This window comes from Polypterus senegalus, chromosome 1 (genome assembly GCF_016835505.1).
Source record: "Polypterus senegalus isolate Bchr_013 chromosome 1, ASM1683550v1, whole genome shotgun sequence".
NCBI lineage: Eukaryota > Metazoa > Chordata > Cladistia > Polypteriformes > Polypteridae > Polypterus > Polypterus senegalus.
Genome location: NC_053154.1, coordinates 4,260,041 through 4,284,690, shown reverse-complemented (window position 1 = coordinate 4,284,690; position 24,650 = coordinate 4,260,041). Strand labels below are relative to the sequence as shown.

Sequence of the window (24,650 nt, the reverse complement as noted above, 5' to 3'; positions counted from 1 at the left end):
TCATAGACACCTTTAACAGTAAGGGTCTGTTTACTTCTTATCTTGGGGGGTATGCTGGTGGTGCCCATCTTAGACCTCATCTCGATTGTTGCCGTGCGTTTCTGTCTTGTGCTTTGAATCCTGGACTTCCTGTGTTCTTGTCCCCTGTTGCTCCATATTCAGTATGACTTCTTACTTATCACTGTGGCTCAGCATCTTGTATTCTTGTCATTTCTAATTCTCGGTCACTGCATTACCTTCTGCAATTTGCTTGATGCCCAGCAGATGTCGCTTCTCTTCTTTTTCTTTCCGCCATTATGGTGGTTATCACTTGATCACTTTGCCATCATTTATTTATATGTAACAAAGTTTGATGTTTAATGATCAATAAACATAATGCTTACACTTGATTATGAATTCTGAATATGTGACTGCTTGTTTTTATAACTTTCAAAGTTTAATTTCGCACAAAGGAGGCCTCAGTGTAAAATCAGAAATTTTGTCAACTTTCCTCACCCTCAGCTGCCTGCTTTCTGCTGTCTGGACAACCGCCGCTGTTATTGCTTGCAGGATTTTAATTGAGTTATTTTCAAGTAACTTGTGCTACACAGCATATTGTAGTCTACAGCAGTAAACCCCTCCACTCGATGACCAGATGTGTTTTACGTGTGACATGGTCTCGTTTATTTCCTAATTATTCAGTTAGTCTTTGTTTGCTACAGCAGCCCCTCATCTCTTCATGTTGCCCCCGTATCATGTTCTGCTTTCCAGCTCACCAGAAACTTGAAAGTCCACCTTACAAGTTGGACTGAGGAGTCGCAGTGGAGTTGTCACTATCAACTGCCGGGCAGTGTTCAGAAGCCATTAAGAAGGCTAACAGAATGTCAGGTTATATTGTGCCCTGCTGTCCCCTTCTTTTAAGTCTGACCTGGGAGTCCTTCCAGCATTATGGCATTGCATGTCAGAAGCACATCAGTGTCTTGTGGAAAGCAGGGAGATCTACACCCTGGCAGTGCCCAAGGAACCCGACAGGGCTGTGCTTCTGAACTCCTAGTTCCATGCAGTCCTGTGGGGATCCCAACTGGGACCAGTCTAGTGGAACACTGTCAAGTGTTCTTGATTTCCAGCCTGGCCCAGTGCATCCTCTATTCTTTAACTTTGACTGAGATAAGGATTGAAAACCATCCCAGCTGAGTTGCACCTCCATTCACGCTGTCCTTCCATTATAGCATTCTGGTTGGACAAACTATCATCCTTCATCCCAGTGGGGATGTCCATTCCTGCTCTTTCCTCATAACTCATCCCCTGTAGACGACTGCAATGCGGTGTTCACTGGATGTTCAAACTGTTCTTTATTCAGCCTCCAGTTAATCCAAAATGCTGCTGCAAGAATTATTACAAGAACAAGAAAATCATATTATGGGATATCATCTACTGTTAAATTCTGCTCCGTACCTCAAAATTTTTTTATTTTTATGCTGTATTGAGGATTTGTTCTGTTCTATGCATTGTATTGTATTGACCCCCTTCTTTTTGACACCCACCGCACACCCAACCTACCTGGAAAGGGGTCTCTCTTTGAACTGCCCTTCCCAAAGTTTCTTCCATTTTTTCCCTACGAGGGTTTTTTTTTGGGAGTTTTTCTTTGTCTTCTTAGAGAGTCAAGGCTGGAGGGCTGTCAAGAGGCAGGGTCTGTTAAAGCCCATTGAGGCACTCTTTGTGTGATTTTGGGCTACACAAGAATAAATTGTATTGTATTGTAGCCCTGAATCAGCCTAGTCGCTCTTCTCTGGACCTTCTCTAGTGCCGCTATGTCCTTTTTGCAGCACGGAGACCCAAACTTCACACAGGACTCCGGATGAGGTCTCACCAGCTTGAGCAGAACCTCCTGTGACTTGTACTCCACATGTCAAGGCGCTATATAATCTGACATTCTGTTAGCCTTCTTAATGGCTTGTCTGACAGTTGATCATGTCGAGTCCACCACGACTCCTAAATCCTACTCATAAAGTGGACTTCTGATTTCAGACCCCCCATTGTGTATTCAACTCTAAAGCTTTATTTTCTACGTTGTGATGGTCTGGATGGGCTCCATGCTCCCTGTTGCTTTTGAGAGTCCTTCCAAACTGGCACTGTCGATAGTCATGTACCAAGATGAGCCGGGTGGATGAGGACACACACATCCTGCGAGGGGCTGATGCCAGTGCCTCAAATCCACAGTAATGGTGTCCAAAGTGCAGCACATAACATTGTTCCAGTTAATAAATAAATAATCCAATACAATCAAAGTGATGGTGGAGGTTAAAAGCCATCCAATTAATCTGTACTAATAAAAGGCAAAGCCCTCACTCACTGACTGACTGACTCACTGACTGACTCATCACTAATTCTCCAACTTCCCGTGTAGGTAGAAGGCTGAAATTTGGCAGGCTCATTCCTTACAGCTTACTTACAAAAGTTAGGCAGGTTTCATTTTGAAATTCTACGCGTAACGGTCATAACTGAATCCTACTTATGTACATATAGCCTGCAGCTCGGTCGCCGTGTGAGGCGGAGTTGCGTCCCTCATCACCACGCCTCCCATGTAATTGATTGCCTGCCCATATAAGGCCGTCCGTCAGCATCAATCCAATAGACACGCTGCCACTAAATATTCGCATGCAAATCAAAAAGGTAATACCGGGAATGCCTGTTAAACATCTTAGATTCACGAGTAGCGATTTGGGTGGTGAGATGTCTATCGAGGTGATGAACTGTAATATTTATATGTCATTGAAATGTATTATTATCAGGCATGGTTTAGGCACCTATGTCATCAGGAAGGCACCAGAAAACGGGACCTCAAGGTTACTATTATGGAAGTTGTCACAGGCGGCTGGGGGTGGAGCCCAGCCGGGACGCCCGAGGGGACCGGAGGAGGGCTGGTGCCTCCTCCCGACCACGAGGGGGCGACCGGCTTGGTTTTGTTGGTGGCCTTGGGTAGGGGGCTTGGAAGCCCAACCCTGTGGGGGCCCGTGGCCACCGCCAGGCGGCGCCCCAGTGCCTGAAGAACCCTGGAGCCCAGCACTTCCGCCACACCAGGTAGTGCTGGGGGGGAAGAAGACAGGAGACACCCGGAGGGCTTCCGGGTGCGCAGCCGGCACTTCCACCACACAGGGGCTGTCCAAGAAGGAGTGCCGGGAAAATACCTGGAGCCCATCCGGGGTGGAATAAAAGGGGCCGCCTCCCTGCATTCGAGAGCGGAAGTCGGGTGGAAGAAGGATGGAGCTGGAGAGAGGACTGGAGGCGGCCAGAAGAAGAAGAAGAGGCACAAAGGACTGTGAGGCCTGGACTTTTGGGGGATCGGTGCTGGAGGCACTGGGACGTGCACTAAAAACTTGTAAATATTGTATATAGTTGTGGTGAATAAAGTGTGTGTGGTGAAACAACGATGTCCGTCTGTCTGTGTCCGGGTCCCGTTTCACAAAGTTAATTTACAGCACGGATGCCGTGAATGTCAGAGCTGTAATAAATAAAGTTCCCCAGCATACTTTAAAAGAAAGTCTCGCCATCATTTCATTTTTCACAATTTGTGAAAACAAGACATGGTGTCAGAATTTGAGGACAGTCATGGATTTTGTTGGAGTTCCCTCGCCACGAATTGACTGGGATTCTGTTAACCTGCCGGGAGAATGGAGAAAGTTCAGACAGCACGTGGAGCTGATGTTCTCAGGCCCGCTAAAAGGCAAAGACGAGAGTGAGAAATGCAGCTACCTGCTCCTGTGGACTGAGGAGAAAGGAAGAGACATTTTTAACACATCGACTCTCACCCAGGAGGAAGCCAAGGTACTGAAAATTTATTATGACCGCTTTGAGGCGTTTGTCACGCCTCAGACGAATACGATATTCGCGAGATACAAGTTTAATGAGAAGACGCAGGGTATTAACGAGACTTTGGATCACTTTGTAACGGAGTTAAAATTGCTGGTGAAGGACTGTGCTTATGCAGATGAAGATGAGATGGTCAGGGATAGACTGGTGTTTGGCACAAACTCAGCGAAAGTGCGAGAGAAACGTTTAAGTGCCGGGTCTGAGCTAACATGAAATAAAGCCGTGGACATCGCGAGATCGCACGAGAGAGCACAAGCACAGCTGAGAACCTTCGATGCATGTACTCCGAGCGGCTCACGTGAACTGACTGTGAACGCAATACGCAGAGAACAAGCAAGACCTCCAAAGAGCGCTGAATGAAAAACGCCTTACACAATTGAGAAGGCAGCAAAAGAATATGAAGCGAGTGACGCATACAAGCATATTCGTAAGTGCAGCTACTGCGGAAACAAAGCACACGGTGGAAAAAGTCAACGTCCAGCTAAAGGAAGAGAGTGGAAAAAATGTGGTAAATTGAAGCACTTCGCTAAAGTTTGCAGGACTGGGAAAGGTAAACCCGTGCATGCAGTGTGTGATGTCTCAGATAAAGAGGAAGACGAGCTGTTTATTGATGCATTAGGACAGAAACGACCCTCTGACGCTGAACAAGCCTTTGTAGACACATCAATAGGAAAGCAAGGTGTAAAGCTTAAGTTTAATTTAAGTTCATAGACACGCGGCCGCTAAATATTCGCAGGCAAATCCACAACTTACTACCGGGAATGCCTGTTAAACATCTTAGATTCACGAGTACAGACTTGGGTAGCGAACACTTCGATGAACGAATCCTGTCATCTTTACAACGGTTGACAAACACGGAATGTAACTTGAACACAACACGTCCTCCAAATACGAACCTGATTGAAAGAAATAATGAGAATCAAATCCTCGATGACAGCAACACTCATAACAGTCACAGAACAATGACATTGACAATCATGTTACATTGTTTTTAAAATGTTTCCTTTTCTTTTTCATAACTTCTTTAACACACTACTTCTCCGCTGCGAAGTGCGGGTATTTTGCTAGTAAACCATAAAAGTGAGGTTAACATCCAAGGCAGTCCAGTCGCCGTCTCCTCCGCTTACCCTGCCTGGGTTCCTGCAGCCAGAGGGGACGTCCTCCCGACACATGCAGTCACCAGTACCTGGCTCAGGTCCCCCATTGCCTGGCCCTCGTGGTCCATGGGGCGCCACACCGAGCTGCACGTCTCCCCCCGCCTGTCATATCGGGTCACTGTGGCATAGCGGGCCGTTTTAATAAATAATCCATTGGCCGGCTCATTCTCTGTGGGCGCACTCTCACAGCTGCAGGGAGTCGGGGCAGTGATCAGGGCGTGACGCACCCACACGTGAAGCTGCGCTCTTTCTCAATTGTTCAACGGCTTCCTGCGGTGTGCGACTGAGACGCTGCGCCCATGGAGCCTTACAAGAACGAGCCGGTGCAAGAGAAAAGGGGATAAAATGAGAAACGAGGACGGAGGTTACGGAAATGAAGAAGAGAGACAGGAGCGGTAGTGAGCCGGTGTTTAGAGAGAGAAGCGGGGGGGACAGGAATCGAGTGGGCAGCACTCAGGTGGGGACTTGGGGATCACTCTTGTCGTGCGATTTGGGAGCAGGAGTGATCATCACGCTCGGGTGGAGCCAGCGGTGGGAGTACGGCACGCTTCCGCCAGGTGGGGCCTGGAAAGGCAGCGGGGAGCGCAGGAGCAGGAACACTGTGGATAGGGCAGCGGGGACGCGGGCCTGGACTGCAGGATGTCTGCATGTTGGTAGATATCGCTCCATGCTGTGAGGTCGGAGTAGGATAAGCTGGAGAGGGAAACACCAGAGACTGAGAATTTGAAAGGAGACTCCTGCATTGGTTTAACCTCATTTTTACTAGATGATTTATTTGCATTTTTCTGGACGTTTTTATGGATTATCCATCCATCCATTATCCAACCCGCTATATCCTAATTACAGGGTCACGGGGGTCTGCGGAGCCAATCCCAGCCAACACAGGGCGCAAGGCAGGAACCAAACCCCGGGCAGGGCGCCAGCGCACACACACACACCCCAAGCACACACCTGGGACAATTTAGGATCGCCAATGCACCTAACCTGCATGTCTTTGGACTGTGGGAGGAAACTCCACGCAGGGAGGACCCGGGAAGCGAACCTGGGTCTCCTTACTGCGAGGCAGCTGCGCTACCACTGCACCACCGTGCCACCCTAGTAAAAACAATATAAAGTGGTCCAGATCTAATTATGCAATTTTCATTACGCAATAACTTATTAAGTTTATTACATAGAAAATCACCCGAAAAATCCCAGACCATCAAGAGGTGTGTGAACTGACAACATAAAGAATCGTCTTCACGCCGAACTGGAATCGTCCCCGCATAAATCAAAGTCATCCAGACGGTCTGGATCTGCATAATTAGATCTGAACCACCCTGTATTTGGAATGAACTTTTCTTCAAGATCGCATTGAATTTTGATTCCGTGTTTGGAGTTTCATCATGACAGCACAACGTATAACGTATATAAGTGAATATCATTTCTTTCTCTCTAATAAATAAAACGACTTTCTCGGATGTTTGTCCCTGCTGTTTGTTCTTCTCTTAGTCATTGACGTGTCATCTAGAACAGGGGTCACCAACTCCAGTCCTGGAGGACCACCGTGGCTGCTGGTTTTCATTCTAACCCTTTTCTTAATGAGTGACCCGTATTTGCTGCTAATTAACTTCTTTTGAACTCTTTTTAATTAACCTGCTCATGAAGACTCAAACCCCTTTATTGTTTCTTTTTCCTTAATTAACAGCCAAACAGTAACGAGATACAAAATGAGCCAAATCAACTGGTGTCCATCATACAACATCTCAAAATAAAGAACAATGAAGGTCTCAGGAATGTCGATCTGCTCAGGTCCCCAGAACTCTTAGAAAAGAGAAAATCCACAATTTCGGACATGTCTGCTTAATGCACCACCAGAGCAGCAGCAAGCCACAAAATTAAAGAACGAGTTTAATTAACGACAGGAATCGACACCTCATTAAGCAGCTGGTTGGAGTGAAATTGGTTGGAGTTTGAGGCCCTGACTTGGCTGGTCTTCTGTTGGCTCCCTCACTTCACTTTTCAGAAGAACGATGAAGAAATTCCGGGGAACAAATCTTAAAAAAGCAATTCAATTAAAATGAATTCACAAGAAGTTATTTAGCAACAAAAACCGGGCACTTATTCAGTAAAGGGTTAGAATGAAAACCTGCAGCTATGGTGGTCGTCCACGACTGGAGTTGGCGACTCCTGATCTAGAACGTATAAAATGATTGTCCTGATAAAATTTATAAGAGCTGAGCGTGCAGGAAGTGTGTCTGACAAAAGCATTCGCATGACTGAGAGGTTAGATGACCGCGACTTGTTTCCAAAGGTTGTAAGCAGGGTGTGACTTGAAAGCATCTCATGTTAAAAGTCTCCATCTCACGGGACTTCATACTGCGCCAACATTTTTTGGAATTTTTTTAATTCTCACTGGCAACATGAATTAGACGATCTGCAAGTCTCCGACTTCAAGTTTCAATCTGAACAATATATTCCATCTCTTTTCGCGGTTCCTTCATTTCAGTGACTAATAATTTCCATGGGTTTCCGCTAATGCCATCTTTCCTATCCTTTTTTTTTTTGAGACTTTCAAATTTCCGTACTTCCATCATCTCTAACCTGCTCTGCATGTGCACCGCACCTCATCTTGCGGGACGTGTTAACTGTCTTCACGAGAAAATCACGTCTCGTCTCCTTCCTAGATTTTTTTTTTATACAATAGAGAGATGAAAGTCCCTTCACCTCGCTCAGTGAGTGTTTGTCCTCATCTGCCAGGCTCATCTTGGTTACCGTACTAATGGTGTCGGGTTCAAGAGGCTCCCAGGAACAAAGAGGGACCCGCACCATCACAGTCAGTAGGAGAGCCCCTTCTTCAGTCCTGGGCTCCTGCCGCCCTGAGGCTCACACCCCCTCGACCACTTGCCTCTATTCACAGCAGCAGGGGGTCTCCCTGATCGTGCCCCTCCATCATTCTGCCATTAACCCTTTGTTCATTTCCTTCTTCTTCTCACTGTGTCTTTCTGTCCCATCTCTGACCCCCCTTCTTGTCCCACTCATCTTACCTGAGTGGCGTGGGTGTGATTGAGGCACCTGACTTGACGCTCACTTTCACACTTGTGTGCATGATCAGCCAGGCACCACAACCAACCCCGGAGTGCAGCACACTTCTGCCCACCCATGCCCGATTCCAAGCCCGCACGTTCTCGGGTGTGAGTATTAATTTAAAGCTTGCACAACACCACAGTCCACTGATCACAAACGTGTAATACTTTAGATTTACGGACATACAATTCCATCATCCACAAATGTCCCCATGCCTGTCTGGTGCCCACGCCCCGAGGTGACTGCTCAAAGGCATCGATAAAGCAGATCCAGCTAAATTCTTTCATCTCATATTCGAGGACATCGATTAAAACTGAGGGGAAGCGCCTTTAAGACTGAAGCTGCAAAGACTTGTGGGAATCTGAAGCCCACCACCAAGCCAGGGAGTTGAAGCAGAAACCTTGAGAAGCTTTAAAAAGGCTCAGGATGATGAGATATTGGGACAGCCTGGTGATCTGAATGGTCTCCTCTCGTTTGTCCAGTTTCTCTCGTTGTTGTGTAGGTTCTCTCTTACCAGCTTTGTGAATGTGAACCCATTGCCATTATGGAGGGGGGGGGGTCTGCACCCCATGTCAGCCTGCTGCTTCTTTACGCTGTCAGCTCCCGCAGCCCCACCACCGTCACAGAACGGATCGGCTTCATTGGTCCTCGTATCTCCGATGAAACGCCGACTGCTCTCCTAAGAGGCTCACCGACTCTGATAAAGAGCAGACAGTCGTATCTGCGGCCGCATCAGGACCGCTGTGCTGTCAGGAGCGTCTGCTTGCTGCTCTGTCTGATGGAATTTCTTGGCATGAAGGATTGCCAGGAGAAGCGTGTGTGGGTCGCCCTCGGCTCCAAATCCACGTCCAGCCTCGACGATTCTTGAGGTGCCAGTCTGATTAACATCTGAGTGCCAAAATGAGTGGTCTTCAAATCCAGAGGGTCCTCTGAGGGGTGGTGCACTCACATTTTTTCTTAATTCACAGACATTTCCACTTCGCTCCTCTCTTATTTTTCTGATGGTGGAGTCACCACCGCGGGCGTTAGCTGAGGCTGGAGAGCCCTGCTTTGGGTGACTACTTGAATGAGTCGTCGCTGCTCAGCTCTTGGGGTCATTTCTGGGCAGATTCTCCACACGCTCTCCATTTGGAGATGATGGCTTTCACTGTAGTCTTTTTCCTGATTGGTTAGCCTCAACAGCTTTGTCTTCACCCCTAACTGAAGTTCCGTTGTTGCGAGCCTCATGTTCTTGGGGTGATGATTTCACCCTCACGCCGAGGGTCCGTACAGGGTGAGGTTTACATTTCACAGGTCAGCTGAGTTGAATTATCCAAGGACTTTTGGTCAGCTGTTTGAATGAGGACCTAAGGGGGCAATTACCTTTTCACACAGGCAGTACTACGGTTGAATTTTTTATCCCTTAAATATATTAAGTACCAATTTAGTAACTTCAATTCCATTCATTTTATCTACTATTACATGTTGTTTTAAAAATATGAAGCCATTCATTGTGACATATATCCAAAGATAGAAGGGGCAAATACTTTTTCACAGCACTGTAAAATGACGAAGCTCCTTACTGCCACCTGCTGGACTTTTTATTGCTCATTAAATCCCCACTGTGCTGGTCCTAGCTGGTGTCCTCCTCTACAAGCACATGCATTAGCGCCCCCTGGTGGAAGTGTGCCGAGTCAGAGGTCATATAGTGCCCCCTCTATGGTGCCCCCTCTTGCCTACCTGACTTCTCTTAATATTGCCGTGCAGTGTGGCATACTGGTTACGGCTTTGGACTTCAAACTGAGGGTGTGGGTTCAAATCCCACTACTGACACCACTAAGTCACTTCACCTGTCTGCGGTCCAACTGGAGTAAAACAAAAGAAATGGAGCCGATTGGATGACAAATGATGTTAAGTCACCCTGAGTTAAGGGGTCCGCCAAAAATAATAAGTAATAATAATAACAGGCAAACAAATGGCGACCACGTACGGGTTTGCTGCTCCCCTCGTCCAAATCCAGTCTTGCTTGCAGATGCGGACCCTCGCTGAGTGACACGACAACACAGAACGCCGTCCTCCCGGTGTCTTCAAAATGACTTCTTCACTCAATTCATGCACGAGGCGTCTGGAGATGTGGATTAACGCTTCTGGGATTTAGGAGAATAAATAAACCGCAAGCAGCCAGAGCAATGAATATAAATGACTTGTGTTCTCAAACTGATGTTTATCACAAGTGTGTTCTGTCATTTTTTTATTTGTTATTTTAGACTTTGAATAAATAACTTTAAAAAAAATGCAGCTTTGATCTTCAAACTGGCGTGTTAGGAAAACAGCTGACATCCATACTGCCGTGCCGAGAGCTAATAAGGCGTAGCAGCACCGCGGGTACTGATGTCGCCTCGCTGCATTTGGACCAGCTTCACGTCCCGGCTGGAGGGTCTGCATGTGCTCCCCGTGTCCAACATCTCACAGACGTGACTTTACGGTGGCTTCATTCTGTCCCATCCAGGGTTGGCCTCAGCCTTGCAACCTTTACTGTCACCAAAAGCCCTGACGACTCAGGGGTGCGAACTGGGACAAGTGACTTCATAAAATGGACAGGTGGACCTTCTAATGTTTATCAGCAGCAACCAAAGAGGGAGGTGTGGGGGGGGTCCAATTCAGATAAGTAGCTCACCTCACCTGGGGGGCCTCTGAGAGCTGAAAGGAGAACACGAAAACTCCACACAGACAGTGACCAGGGGTGGGCGCTCAACTCGGGTCCTGCGATCGTCAGGCCGCCGCTCTGACACGGAGTGCACTCACTTCTCTCTTTTGTAATTTGCTCGTCATTTCTTGTTCAGTGGTGTCCTGAGAAGCTAGCATTACTCATATAGCACCTCGATGAAAGTGTCTGTCGGTTATTGTCTTTGTATTACGCATTTCACATCTGTCTACCTGCAGTATATTCCTTTTTCATACAGTACTTATATGTTATATACTGCCTTTTATATACAGTACAGTATACTTATAATACAGTTAGGTTAGGTCAGGTTAGCCTTTATGGTCTCTCTGAAGAGAACTTTGTCCTGACATTCGAGAGAACACAAGCGTCCCAGTCGCATACAGATCACTTACACTAAATACATTACACAAGTACTTTACACCAAAAATACTGCACCTTGCCTTTCAAAAAATACATAAATAAAATAAAAAATACTTATCTATAATATAGTGTATCAGATAAAGTCTTTCATAGTTATATCTGTATAGAATTATATCTGTAATATTGTGTTTTTCCCCCTATATCAGATATAGCACCTCTCATGTCTATTTATCTGTACGTCACAGAGTGCCTTTCCATCTCTCTGTTGATCATATGGCACCTTTCTTGTCTATCAAACAGTGGCTTTCCTATCATATAGTGCCTTTCATATCCATCTCTATCTAATCATTAGTGCTTTTCATATTTTTATATTCATTATATAACACCTTTCATATCTATCTGGTCATTGTATAGTGTCTTTCATATTTTTCTGTTCTTTATATAGTGCCTTTCCTATATATTATATGGTTTATTATCTATTAACATTATAGCACCTTTCATATCTATTTATTGTATAGTATTAATGTTTGTGATGCGCCATCTGTTGGAATAACAAATGCAATGCATTCATTACTACAAATACCTATGCTGCACCTCCTGTTGAAATGACAAATGTAAATCATGTGTCTCTGGTAACTGCCACTTGATATGGGATTGATAAACGTGGTGTTAATGTTTGTGATGCGCCATCTGTTGGAATAACAAATGCAATACATTAATTACTACAAATACTTATGCTGCACCTCCTGTTGAAATGACAAATGCAATGCATGTGTCTCTGTTATATGCCATTTGATTTGGGCTTGTTAATGTTTTGTGACACACTCTGTGTTGGAATGACTAGAGACACAGCAACCAGACTGACACACCTTTGATTCAAGTGGATTTGGTGTACGGTTCATCACATAACCAATCCTGGTGTGTAATAAAGCCTTACCATTACATCAAATCACTACACACAGTATATACAGTACATGCCCCTGCTTGAAATGCCCCCAGATGCCCATCACCGCCCATAAAGTCTGGAATATGTTGATGCCTTCTGAGAGGCACAGGGTCACTGTAAGGTGCAGCCATCAGTTTCTTGACCTCCTCTGCTCACCTTCTAAATTCTGATACGCGGTTTTCCTAGTGTGCTTGGCAGATTAAACGTGAAGTAACCGCAAAGGGCTTAAAAATAAGAGAGAGAAGTGAAGGAGATGGGCACTGAAATGCACACCAAGGCCCCGTCAGCCCCCCCATATATTCACAGTACCAATTATGGTGGAGGACGCTAATTATGCGAGTATCTCTGGTGTGGTGACAATGACACGCCACTTTGGGGCCTTTTTCATCTTGTTTCACTGATCAGTGCGTTCAACCGTTAAGCGAAAGAAAATGAAACAACATGAAACGTGGGTTTGCAGATTTGGAGGAGAAAAAAGAACAAAACCAATCAGCGGCTGCGAGGTGGGGGGCTGAGAAAGTGTGAGAGGCTCAGGCTGCTCATTCCCTGGACTCTGATGGAGCCGAGTCTTCTGAACTGATGACAGTCGAGTCCCGTCACTCATCACTTAGGTCTGCCTTTGTCAGAGAGAGATGGCTAGAAAAGGCAGAGACCACCAAGAAAAGAAGGGCAGAGAACAAAGTGGCCTCTTCCTTCAAATTCGCAGCCAATGCCAGGGAGGTACTGAGACTCCAGATGGCACATCTTAATGTCCTTGGCATAAAGCGAGCAAATATGTGGAAAAATTCAACCCAAGTTTGACGTTCTCGGCTGGGTTTGAGGTCATTTACAGTACGTCATGACCTCAGTGTGGGTGGTGACTGCAGGGGGCACATCACCATAAGGGGCTTCGTGAAGGCATCATCTCAAATGGCCCAACTTGGGCTGAATTTTTCCAGGCGAGCCTGTGGTGGTCTTGTAGTAACAATTACTCTTCTTTTCTGTCAGTGCTTTGCACAGGAGTCTGAAGACTGAGCTCAGTGTCCATTTTACGATCACAGCACTGACCCATTTTCAATTCTTGTTTTACAGAAGCCGTCCCAGGACAGGACTTTGTGACGCTGGATTACCGGCTTCGCTACCACCCCACCATCACGTACGCGGTCATCGGCAGTGCCGTCATATTTGTGCTAGTGGTGGCCCTGCTGGCCCTGGTTCTGCATCACCAGCGCAAGCGAAATGTCCTCCTACCCCGGGTGGCGGCGCCCCTTCACCGCCTGCACCAACCTCTGCTGCTCTCCCGCCTGGTCATCCTGGACCAGCCGCAGCCTTGTCCGACCAGCGCCAGCGCCGCCTCATACAGCCCATCACGGGGCATCCAGCTGCTGTCTGGGACCTTCTACCACTGCGACCTGGCCATGGAGACCCCTCCTTCATACTCACAAGCGGCCCTCGACCACAGGTGAGGACGATCATTTGTGACAGCCGGGCTCAGTTTACTTTGTTTAGATGAACTTGTGCACGGATTTAGTTCTTATTATTAGCATTACAATTGGTATTATTATTTGAACGATGTCTTTATCCAAGGTGATTTACAACATCTGAAATACAATTGGCTCCATTTCTTTAGTTTTTCCACTTGGAGTACAGGCAGGTGAAGCGATTTGCTCATCGTCACACAGGTGTCAGTAGTGGGATCTCAACGCACCACCTCAGGTTTTGAATTCCAAATCCACTACACTACACTGCCTCCCACGCTCCTGCCTTGTGCCCGATGCTCACCTGGATGGCTTCCTGTTATTTCCACTCTTGTAATAAAAAACAGAAAATGAGTGGCCAGACTAACACTCATGTATGAGGGGACAACATGTAGGTCAGCAGATTCAATTCAGGCCACCAGAGACCGACAGCCTTCTACAAAGGGTCCTTACCGTCACTCCTGCTGATCAAAATGCAACATGTCTCCCCTCTCCAGCACCATCATTAGTCAGCAGTAGAATTTGACCGCAGTGCTATACTGCCTTTCACTATATATGTACTATATAGTGCCTTGCACTCTACAGTATACTTGATGGAATGGCTCCAGCTGCCCCTCAACCTGCTCTGGTAACGGAGACAGATGGATAGTGACAGCCATCTTTATTTACAAATCTGGTGTGTTGTGCCTGTTATGTCTGCCCATCTCTCTCATATATTGAGCCATTCATGTCTAATCATTTATCTGTTATATAGTGCCTTTTATGTTGATCTGTCTACCATACAGTGCCATTTGTCAATGTTATAGCCGGCCTTTTATGGCTTTCTTTCTATCTGCTACATAGTACCTGTTATGTCTACTTGTCTATGTTAGATAGACATAAAGGCATTATATATCTACTACGGTATATAGTGCCATTCAAGTTTATTTATCCATCCATCCATCCATTTTCCAACCCGCTGAATCCGAACACAGGGTCACAGGGGTCTGCTGGAGCCAATCCCAGCCAACACAGGGCACAAGGCAGGAACCAATCCTGGGCAGGGTGCCAACCCACCACAGAGTTTATTTATCTATCTTAGATATTGTTTATCTACTGTATATTTCCTTTCATAAGTATTAATCTGTGGTGTATAGTGCCCCTTGTAACTATCTCTATTATATAGTGCCTTTCTTGTCTAATAATTTATGTAGTTCCTTTAATAAACTATCTGTCTACTGTATAGTGCCTTTCATGATCAAAGATCTTATATTGCCTTTTATGTTTATCTATCTTGTCTTTATTTCTACGGTAATGAACATTTCATGTCTTGTCTTCTATCTGTGATATGCCTTTTATGTCTATCTACCTACCATATTGTGCCTTTTATTTCTGTTCCTCTGCATTATAGTGCCCTTCATGTCTATTCATCTGCCGTGTTGTGCCTTTTATGACAACCTATTTAATCTTCTCTATGGTGTCTTTCATGGCTATTAGATATCTATTTTATATAGTGCCTTTTATGTCTTTTAATCTACTCTATAGTGCCTTTCCTGGGAATATATCTTTTATTGCCATTTATATAATTTACTACTTTTAACAACTATCATATAGCACCTTTCACTCTATTATAGAGTGTCATTATATCTGTCTGTCTATCTATCTACCAGCTTATCCTGCCAACTACACTATCTATCTATCTATCTATCTATCTATCTATCTATCTATCTATCTATCTATCTATCTATCTATCTATCTATCTATCTATCAACATATCCTCCCAACTATGCTATCTATTTATTATATAGTGCCTTTCACTCTATCTATTATATAGTATCTTTCATATCTATCATCTTATTCTGCCAACTACGCTATCTATCTATCTATCTATCTATCTATCTATCTATCTATCTATCTATCTATCTATCTATCTATCTATCTATCTACAAGCTTATCCTGCCAACTATGCTATCTATTATATAGTGCCTTTCCCCTCTATGTATCTATTATATAGTGTCTTTCATAACTATCATCTTATCCTGCCAACTACACTATCTGTCTCTCATCATCATTATTATATTGCCTTTCAATCTATCTACTATGTAGCCCTTTTTTGTCTACTCGTCTATCTGTTTTATGCAATGCCTTTTATGTCTATTTCTCTACTATAAAGTGCCATTCTTGTTTATTGTTCTATCTTGTGGTGCTTTTTATGTTAATTTATCTCCCATATTATGACTTTGATGATCTGTCTGTTATATAGTGCCTTTTATTTCTATTTCTTCACTACATAGTGCCTTTGGTGAGTATTCCTCTGTCTGTTATGTAGTGCCTTTTTACGGCTATCTATTGATCTACTGTATGGTGCCCCTCATGAATATCCATCTATCTTTTATGTTGTGCCCTTTATCTCTACCATCTACAGTGCATCCGGAAAGTATTCACAGCACATCACTTTTTCCACATTTTGTTATGTTTCAGCCTTATTCCAAAATGGATTAAATTCATTTTTTTTCCTCAGAATTCTACACGCAGCACCCCATAATGACAATGTGAAAAAAGTTTATTTGAGGTTTTTGCAAATTTATTGAAAATAAAAAAACTGACAAATCCCATGTCCATAAGTATTCACAGCCTTTGCTCAATACTTTGTCGATGCACCTTTGGCAGCAATTCCAGCCTCAAGTCTTTTTGAATATGATGCCACAAGCTTGGCACACCTATCCTTGGCCAGTTTCGCCCATTCCTCTTGGCAGCACCTCTCAAGCTCCATCAGGTTGGATGGGAAGCGTCGGTGCCCAGCCATTTTAAGATCTCTCCAGAGATGTTCAATCGGATTCAAGTCTGGGCCACTCAAGGACATTCACAGAGTTGTCCTGAAGCCACTCCTTTGATATCTTGGCTGTGTGCTTAGGGTCGTTGTCCTGCTGAAAGATGAACCATCGCCCCAGTCTGAGGTCAAGAGCTCTGGAGCAGGTTTTCATCCAGGATGTCTCTGTACATTGCTGCAGTCATCTTTCCCTTTATCCTGACTAGTCTCCCAGTTCCTGATGCTGCCACCACCATGCTTCACTGTAGGGATGGTATTGGCCTGGTGATGAGCGGTGCCTGGTTTCCTCCAAACGTGACGCCTGGCATTCACACCAAAGAGTTCAATCTTTGTCTCATCAGACCAGAGAATTTTGTTCATGTGCCTTTTGGCAAACTCCAGGTGGGCTGCCATGTGCCTTTTACTAAGGAGTGGCTTCCGTCTGGCCACTCTACCATACAGGCCTGATTGGTGGATTGCTGCAGAGATGGTTGTCCTTCTGGAAGGTTTTTCTCTCTCCACAGAGGACCTCTGGAGCTCTGACAGAGTGACCATCGGGTTTTTGGTCACATCACTGACTAAGGTCCTTCTCCCCCGATCGCTCAGTTTAGATGGCCGGCCAGCTCTAGGAAGAATCCTGGTGGTTTGAACTTCTTCCACTTACGGATGATGGAGGCCACTGTGCTCATTGGGACCTTCAAAGCAGCAGACATTTTTCTGTAACCTTCCCCAGATTTGTGCCTCGAGACAATCCTGTCTCGGAGGTCTACAGACAATTCCTTTGACTTCATGCTTGGTTTGTGCTCTGACATGAACTGTCAACTGTGGGACCTTCTATAGACAGGTGTGTGCCTTTCCAAATCATGTCCAGTCAACTGAATTGACCACAGGTGGACTCCAATAAAACATCTCAAGGATGATCAGGAGAAACAGGATGCACCTGAGCTCAATTTGAAGCTTCATGGCAAAGGCTGTGAATACTTATGTACATGTGCTTTCTCAGTTTTTTTATTTTTAATAAATTTGCAAAAACCTCAAGTAAACTTTTTTCATGTTGTCATTATGGGGTGTTGAGTGTAGAATTCTGAGGAAAAAAATGAATTTAATCCATTTTGGAATAAGGCTGTTACATAACAAAATGTGGAAAAAGTGATGAAGCGCTGGGAAGACTTTCCGGATGCACTTTATGTAGCACCCCCTCATGTCAGTTCCTCTGTTAGTTCATTCCATCCTGGGAGTTTCATCCTCGACTCGAGTTGCTGTTTTAGCACAGTAAGCATAAGCCAGGATTAATTGAGACCCCAAGTCGACGGACCATCAAACCGTTTCCCCTCTTAAGTAATCAGACCCCCCAAGGACTGGTGCCCCACATTAGACTCAAACTGGAAGCTGAGCTTCCATTCCTCCGTTCCTTTAAAGTGTCCAGGTAGTCTGGAGGTGAAGGCTGTGCCAACAGCAATGAGCTTAAAGCAGGGGCCATCCAAACGGGATGCCAGTTCACCAGCTTGGTTTTCTCCAAGTCATCATTTGGCCCAGTGGAACAGGGTTGAGATGTGGGCTGTTTGCTGTAGTCTTTGGATGGGACCCCTCATAACCATTTCTTTATCGTGGTATCCATGCATGTTCAGTTCAGGGGTGTCGGGGGTCTGTGTTTATTCTGAGGACCAACCAGCCCATTGCAGGGTGTGTTTGCTTATAGTGTGCCAGTTAACATAGTGGGTATATCTCGGGGGTTGCACCCTGTCAGGCATTCTGGGCAGGGAAGTGACTGTGCCACCCCACAAATAAATCATAAGCACCAAAGTGTGCAATGGCAGGCTATGGCTGGTGGCGTTTCTTACGTTCTTTATTCGTCCTTTAACTGGCGCCATATCAGATAAAGCGTAGGTCTGACACGTTGACCCGTGTACTAATTCATTCTCCTTTCTTCTTTCCTTTTTCTCCCCTCCTTTGAAGCCGACCTCCTTGGTTTGATTTACCTCCACCTCCTTACTTCCATGATGGAGAGGATCTGCCCCCGTGCCAGTCCGGTACAGGGAGCCCCCCGAGTCAGAACAGTCCCAGCGTGGAGTGCTCTGATCCTCCTCAGTATGAAGGACAGTCGAGTGCGGTCTGAGTGCAGACGGCGGCCATGGACGCACTGTAGGTGACGTGATGAGAGCGGATCGAGACGGACCTGAGCCGAGTCTACAAAACAATCCAAGGAGAGCAGGAGCCCCACTATAAGGAGAGACATGAGCCATAGTCGAGTTTGTCTTCTTTCCAGGCTGACCTTGTGAATAGCAGGATTTAGAAACGAAAAAGAAGCAACTGGTCACAAGCCTCAGGATTTCCATTTGGAATTTCAAAGTTGGGAGTTTTCCGAGAGACATTCCCAGCTTTATTAGGGCAACCCTGGTGGGACACGGAGAAGAAAAATGAAACCCGAGGGTTGGGAAAGGACTGTTGGGAAGCCCAGAGAGGACCTCATCTCCTCTTTGCATATGTAATACGATAGATGAGGCACTTTAAGGAGGAGAGCTAAGCAGCACACCTTTGGGTTTTTGGGGGCCCCACCATCTTTGATTAATTTTTTTACAGACAGAGGCTGCTCACCAAGCTCATCATTTAATTAGAATCTGTGATCTGACTGGGAGATTCACTCAGATGAGGGTACTAAAGGGGCACAAAGGCTAGATAGTGACCAGTGTGAGGGGGCAAAGTGATAATCGTAGTGCGACAATCGAAGGAGGGAATGATGGGGTGACCATATAGTGCCTTGAGTTATGATAACTAAACCCTAACCATAGCCTGTGTCTAATTCTCAAATGAAATCGGTGCCCCAGCCTGGACAGTGCCAGGTACAAACAGACAAGCAACAAACTTGAAGAGAGAAGATCTTATCAAAGATCAAGCAGATCAGGTCCACACCATTGAACTCAAGTCTGTGACGTTTGGCACCGTTTTCCTGTTTGTACAAGGGAAGACCCTCGGCAGTGCCCTGCTTGCGTTGCTTTGTCGCGCCGTGTCAAATTGTGCAGAGAACACCATAGCCTGGGCTTCATTCTGGGCAGTGCCACGTACAGGAGCTGAATATAGTGCCTTTCATCACGGTGCCTATACAAGGTATTCATTCACCCCCTCAAAAGTTTTCATATTTCAGTGCTCGTGAATCACAGTGGAGTTAATTTTATGCTCATTGGACCGTTACCAACAAAACAAGACCCTTTAATGTCAAAGTGAAAACAAATTAATTACAAATATAAAAATTCTAAATAATTCTAATCTTAATTTGATGTGTGAGAAATATAAGGACTTACTTTATGAGGTAAAAGTACATCATAAATAAGAAGAGCTGAATCAAATATTTGAAATATTCAAATGTGTGCTTCAGTTTAAATGTTTCAGGGTGTCAGTATTCACAATTGTAATAGAAACTATGTCATTTGTCACCTTCACAAAGCTCCATAGAGGGCTAGCAAAGAATCAAAAGTCAAAAATCACCCCATGCTTGTGTCACTGACCTATAAGCAGCCAAAAACGACACCCCACATGCCTATGTTTGAAATTTGTCACCCTATGATAGAGAGGTCCATAGAGAGCTAGGAAATGGTCAAAAATCAAAAATAACCTCATATTTGTGTTGCTGGCCTTTAAAAAGCCTAAAACGATACCCCACATGCCTATGTTTGAAATTTGCCATTTTTAACCGTCTGGGTCTTAAGAGGGCTAGGACCACTGGTAAAGAATCAAACGTCAGAAGTATGACTATAGCTATGATCAGCAACCTTGAAATAGCATAAAATGGCACTCCATGTGACAATATTACTGATTTCCCTATTATTTCCAAGTTTTGTCAAAAGAAGTAAGCCACCCCTCCTATCCCATTATGGGGACACAACTTCAAGACATTCTGAACATTGTTGCTGAAGACCCCTATTGGTTTATTCTTTATCGTAGGGAAGTCGCAGGAAACATGACCCAAAAAATGAGAACAAAAATAGGAGGGGAGGCCCGGACCCCAAACATCTTGATGTCTTACATAACTAGACATCAAGTCGAGTCAAACGGGGCAGCAATATGTGGGGGGCTTTCTCAGGCTGGTGGGTCAGGAGACACAGAACATAAAAAACACAAAAATTAAGCATTCAGAAGAATTCCTGATGAACACCAAACCATTGATCTCACAAGTGTTCACCTTCTTCATTAGGACAGCCCATTGGTTTTAGAAGTCCCATCATGAGTTCAGTGGAGGTCACCTCACTGGGATTTCAGCTGAATGCAAGTGGAAGGTCCAACTGGTGGTGAGTTAGTATGCTGGCCTGACCTAAACAATGAAGACTAAAGAACACTCCAAGCAACCCAATGAAGAGCTCTAGTCCTGGGATGGAGACGTGAAAATCTCCAAGTCACTGACTATGTAGTGAAATTGATTATGAAGAAAATGGGAAGAGCGTAACAAAGCTGGAAATCTGCTAGAGCACAAAAAGCTGTAGAAGACAAGTCAGGGAGGCCACCATGACGCCTCTGGGAGCACTGAAGGAGTCACAAGTTACAGTGGATGAGATTGGTGAGACTGCACAGCCAACAACTGGGCCCTGGTGCTTTACCAGTCACAGCTTTAAGGGAGACTGGCAAAGAGAAAAACAACGCACAGGGCATCTCGAGCAGAAGGTACATGGGAGACTGTGAAGTCAGTTAGATGATGGTTCTGTGGTTGGATGATACCAAAATGGCCATGAACACACCACCCACACCGTGAGGCTTGGTGGTGACAGGTTCAATCAGTGGAGATGCTTCTCTGCAGAAGGCTTCTGAGGGGAAAAATGAAGTGAAATATTGGAAAATCCTGGAGGAAAACCTGATGTCTGCAAAAAACCTGCACTTTGGGAGAAGACAATGGACCCAAGCACAAAGCCAAAGATTACACAAGAATGGCTTCAAAACAACAATTTGAAAGTCCTGGAATGGTGGAGTCCAGATTTTAATCCATTGGAGAATGTGTGGCTGGTCTGGACAAAGTCTCTTCACTCACGACCTTAATGGTGACTCCTAGCGAGTTCAGGTATTTTGTGTATTGTGGAGATCCATCTTAAAGTTCTTGTTCCAGATGTTATTTTAGTGCTGAACATATGATCAAAAAGGCAGGAGGGGGACTGGACAACTATGTGAATGAGCAGTGGAGAGAAAGTGAGCACACTACAATGAGAACTAAAACGAGGAAAGCAGACATTGAACTACCAGCTGGGGAAATTCATCCACGTTACTTGACAGGAGAGAAAAACTCCATCCATTTCAAAACCAGGGCAGGGGATCTGGAGCCTATTGGGCATGAGACGGGAACAAGCCTTGGGGTGCCAGTCCATCACAGGTGAATACACACACACGTATACATACTAGGGCCAGTTTAACTTTGCCAGTCTACCTCACCGACATGTCTTTGGACTGTGGGGAAAACCAGAGCACCAGGAGGAAACCCACACAGACACGGGGAGATGTGTCCCATCATATCCACCATCTACAAGCAGAAACGATTCTGTCTACTGCTGACACTCTAATGTCGAAGTGTCCTGGACCTGTAGTTATAGTAAGTGGATATGACAACCACGGCACTTTGGAAGGAACAACGAGCAGCTTCCATCAGTTGGTGTCACGTGCCGCTTGTGGACACAATAAGCCGAACCTCCATGAAATAAATGTCAAGAGCTTGATGACTCTTCTTTACTTACTCTCTATCCATCAATTTTATATAGTGCCTTTCACATCTATCTACCTGTTATATAGTGCCTTTCATATCTATTATCTGTTATATAGTGCCTCTCCTATCTGTTCATCTATTATAGAGTACCTTTCATATCTATCTATCATATAGTGCCCTTCATATCTACAGGGTGGTCCAGATCTAATTATGCAGATCCAGACCGTCTGGATGACTTTGATTTATGCGGGGACGATTCCAGTTCGGCGTGAAGACGATTCTTCATGTCGTCAGATCGCACACTTCTCGATGGTCTAGGATTTTTCGGGTGATTTTCTATGTAGTAAACTTAATAAGTTAATAGCGTAATGAAAATTGCATAATTAGATCTGGACCACCCTATATTATCTGTTTTATAGTGCCTCTCCTATCATCCTATCAATCCATCTATTATAGAGTACCTTTCATATTTATTTATCCTATAGTGCCCTTCACATCCATTTTATAGTGCCTTTCACATCTATTATCTGTTTTATAGTGCCTTTCCTATCTATCCATCTATTATAGAGTACCTTTCATATCTATCTATCATATAGTGCCTTTCCTGTCTCTCTCTCTCTATCATGACAGAGCTTGTTTTTCAAAGAAGGCTGTGTGGAGACGTTCAAAGTTGGCAGAGGCAGAACTGGGCACACAGACTCAAAACTGTCATGGTTGCCACCTACAAAGCACTGACCTGAAGGGGGCAAAGACTTGTGTGATCAATGAGTTTGTGTTTTATATCTGTCATTAATTCAGACCATTTTGCAGAGATTTGTTGTCACTTTGACATTAAAGGGTCTTTTTCCATTGATTGGTTTTGTTAAAATAGCCAAATTAAATCCCTGGTGATTCAATGTTGTATAATAAGAAAAAGTGAAACCCTCCAAGGGAGTAACGTCTTTTTATAGGCACTTTATCTTTATTAATTAAAGGGGAAAAAAATGACAGACCACAGAGTGTCTCTCCTTATGATTATAAAGCAAAGGCAACAAACTTCACAATGTAGAAAGAATCAGTGAGAGTGCCGGCGTCCGAGGTTACGAGCGCAACCAAGAGTGTACGGCGTGTAGGTGACGCACACATAAGATGTCACGCTCGACATGGCGTGCTGGGTGGCACAGTGGCCTTTAAGAGCTCTGCATTCCCTTCCTAAACCCGTCATATCCTGTGTGGATTTTCGATGCAGACATCAGTTTCCTCTCCTCAATCCCTTGGCTTGTTTTTGGTGTCAACTCTCAATGAGCCCGATGTGAGGGTGTGACGGTGTGGATGTGTGCTGGTGCCCTCTGCTGGATCAGCATCCCCTCCACCTTTGCATGACACTGTTGGATCAATAAAAGAGTTAACAAAGTGGAAGAATGAATAACAGCTAACCAACACACACACACACACAACTCAAACACTGTAATGCAAAGAACTTCATAAATTATTCAGACCCCTTCGCTTTCTGCACACTTTATCATTCTGGGTTATTGAATGATTGTCAAAAATGTCAAATGTTGTGTCACTTTTATGCCATTAAATTCATACCAGGGTTGCATTAGGCGCTGCAGCCTAACTCAGCTAGAAATTCGAGGGCGCACAGCAGGAAGAAACCCTGGACAGGGCGCCAGTCCCTCACAGTCTGAATACACACACACGGGCCACTTTTACGTCCCCAATTCACCTAACCTGAGTGTCTTTGGACAATGGGAGGAAACCCACACCGACACGGGGAGAACCTGCAGACCCCATGCAGATCAGACCTGGTACACAGACCCTGGTCTCCTTACTGGGAGGGAGCAGAGCTACCACTGTGCCACCGTGCCACCCAATGTCAAAAGTATCCAATAGAAATTCAATCTACCATAATAATAAAGTGCAGAAAGTGAAGTGGTCTGAATACAAATCCTCTGTACATGTTATACTGAAAGGCGCTATACAAGCAACAACACTCCTGTTTTGATGATGAGGTCTAACAACTTCTTGTTTTTTGATATGCATACATTTTAAAATACCCATCAAATCGGGGAATCCTAAAACTGAAGGACCCTCAGTAAGACACACACACGTGGCCTTGTATATTTCCAGAGTGACCCCGTTCCAATGTCAGGGCATTTTATAGCTTCAATGCCTACAGAATAAGTCAGACGCATTTAGTGGCCGGCGATGCCAGCATCAAGTCCATCCACAACACCATCATTTTCTGTCCTTGGGTCTCGCTCTTCTGAAGCACTTCCGGCATCTCTGTTTTCAGCCATCTTGTACCCACCAGCCATCCTTTTTGGTTTAACTAGAAATCATTCAAACAGTGAAGACTTTGGCCAGGAAGCCATTGACTCAGCCACCTCATCCCCTGGACTGGCACTACGACCGGACATTTCATTTCTCAGCCTTTTGCGAGTGTCGTATCTGAGGATTTTTTTTTTTTTTTATTCTGCTAGATTCAACGCCTACAGCTCTTTCTATAATCTGATGTTTGAATATTGTTTTCTAAATGCTTATTAAGGTAAAGTAATATAAATTATTTCCCATCCCCTGTGGCATTTCCTTGTGTCATTTTTTAAAACCTTCTCTTAGTGGAAAACCAAACAAATAAATCACCGACTAAATAAACCCTGTGGA

At 44.9% G+C, this 24,650-nt stretch overlaps 1 protein-coding gene and 1 long non-coding RNA gene across 3 annotated transcripts in view; one reads left to right on the top strand and one right to left on the bottom strand.

The window, feature by feature from the left end:
* ldlrad3 (low density lipoprotein receptor class A domain containing 3) overlaps positions 1-19,586 on the top strand; it is an 87,932-nt gene extending 68,346 nt beyond the window's left edge. Inside the window, exons 5-6 of the mRNA XM_039743928.1 lie at positions 13,154-13,523; positions 18,284-19,586. Of these exons, the coding sequence (XP_039599862.1) occupies positions 13,154-13,523; positions 18,284-18,443 (530 nt within the window). The 3' untranslated portion in view covers positions 18,444-19,586. The remainder of the gene's footprint in view (positions 1-13,153; positions 13,524-18,283) is intronic.
* A 3,614-nt stretch (positions 19,587-23,200) lies between these two features.
* The window catches only part of LOC120523005, a 35,816-nt gene continuing 34,366 nt past the window's right edge, over positions 23,201-24,650 (bottom strand). For both annotated transcript variants that reach the window (XR_005632549.1, XR_005632548.1), the window contains one exon: positions 23,201-23,368. This is a non-coding gene — a long non-coding RNA (uncharacterized LOC120523005). The remainder of the gene's footprint in view (positions 23,369-24,650) is intronic.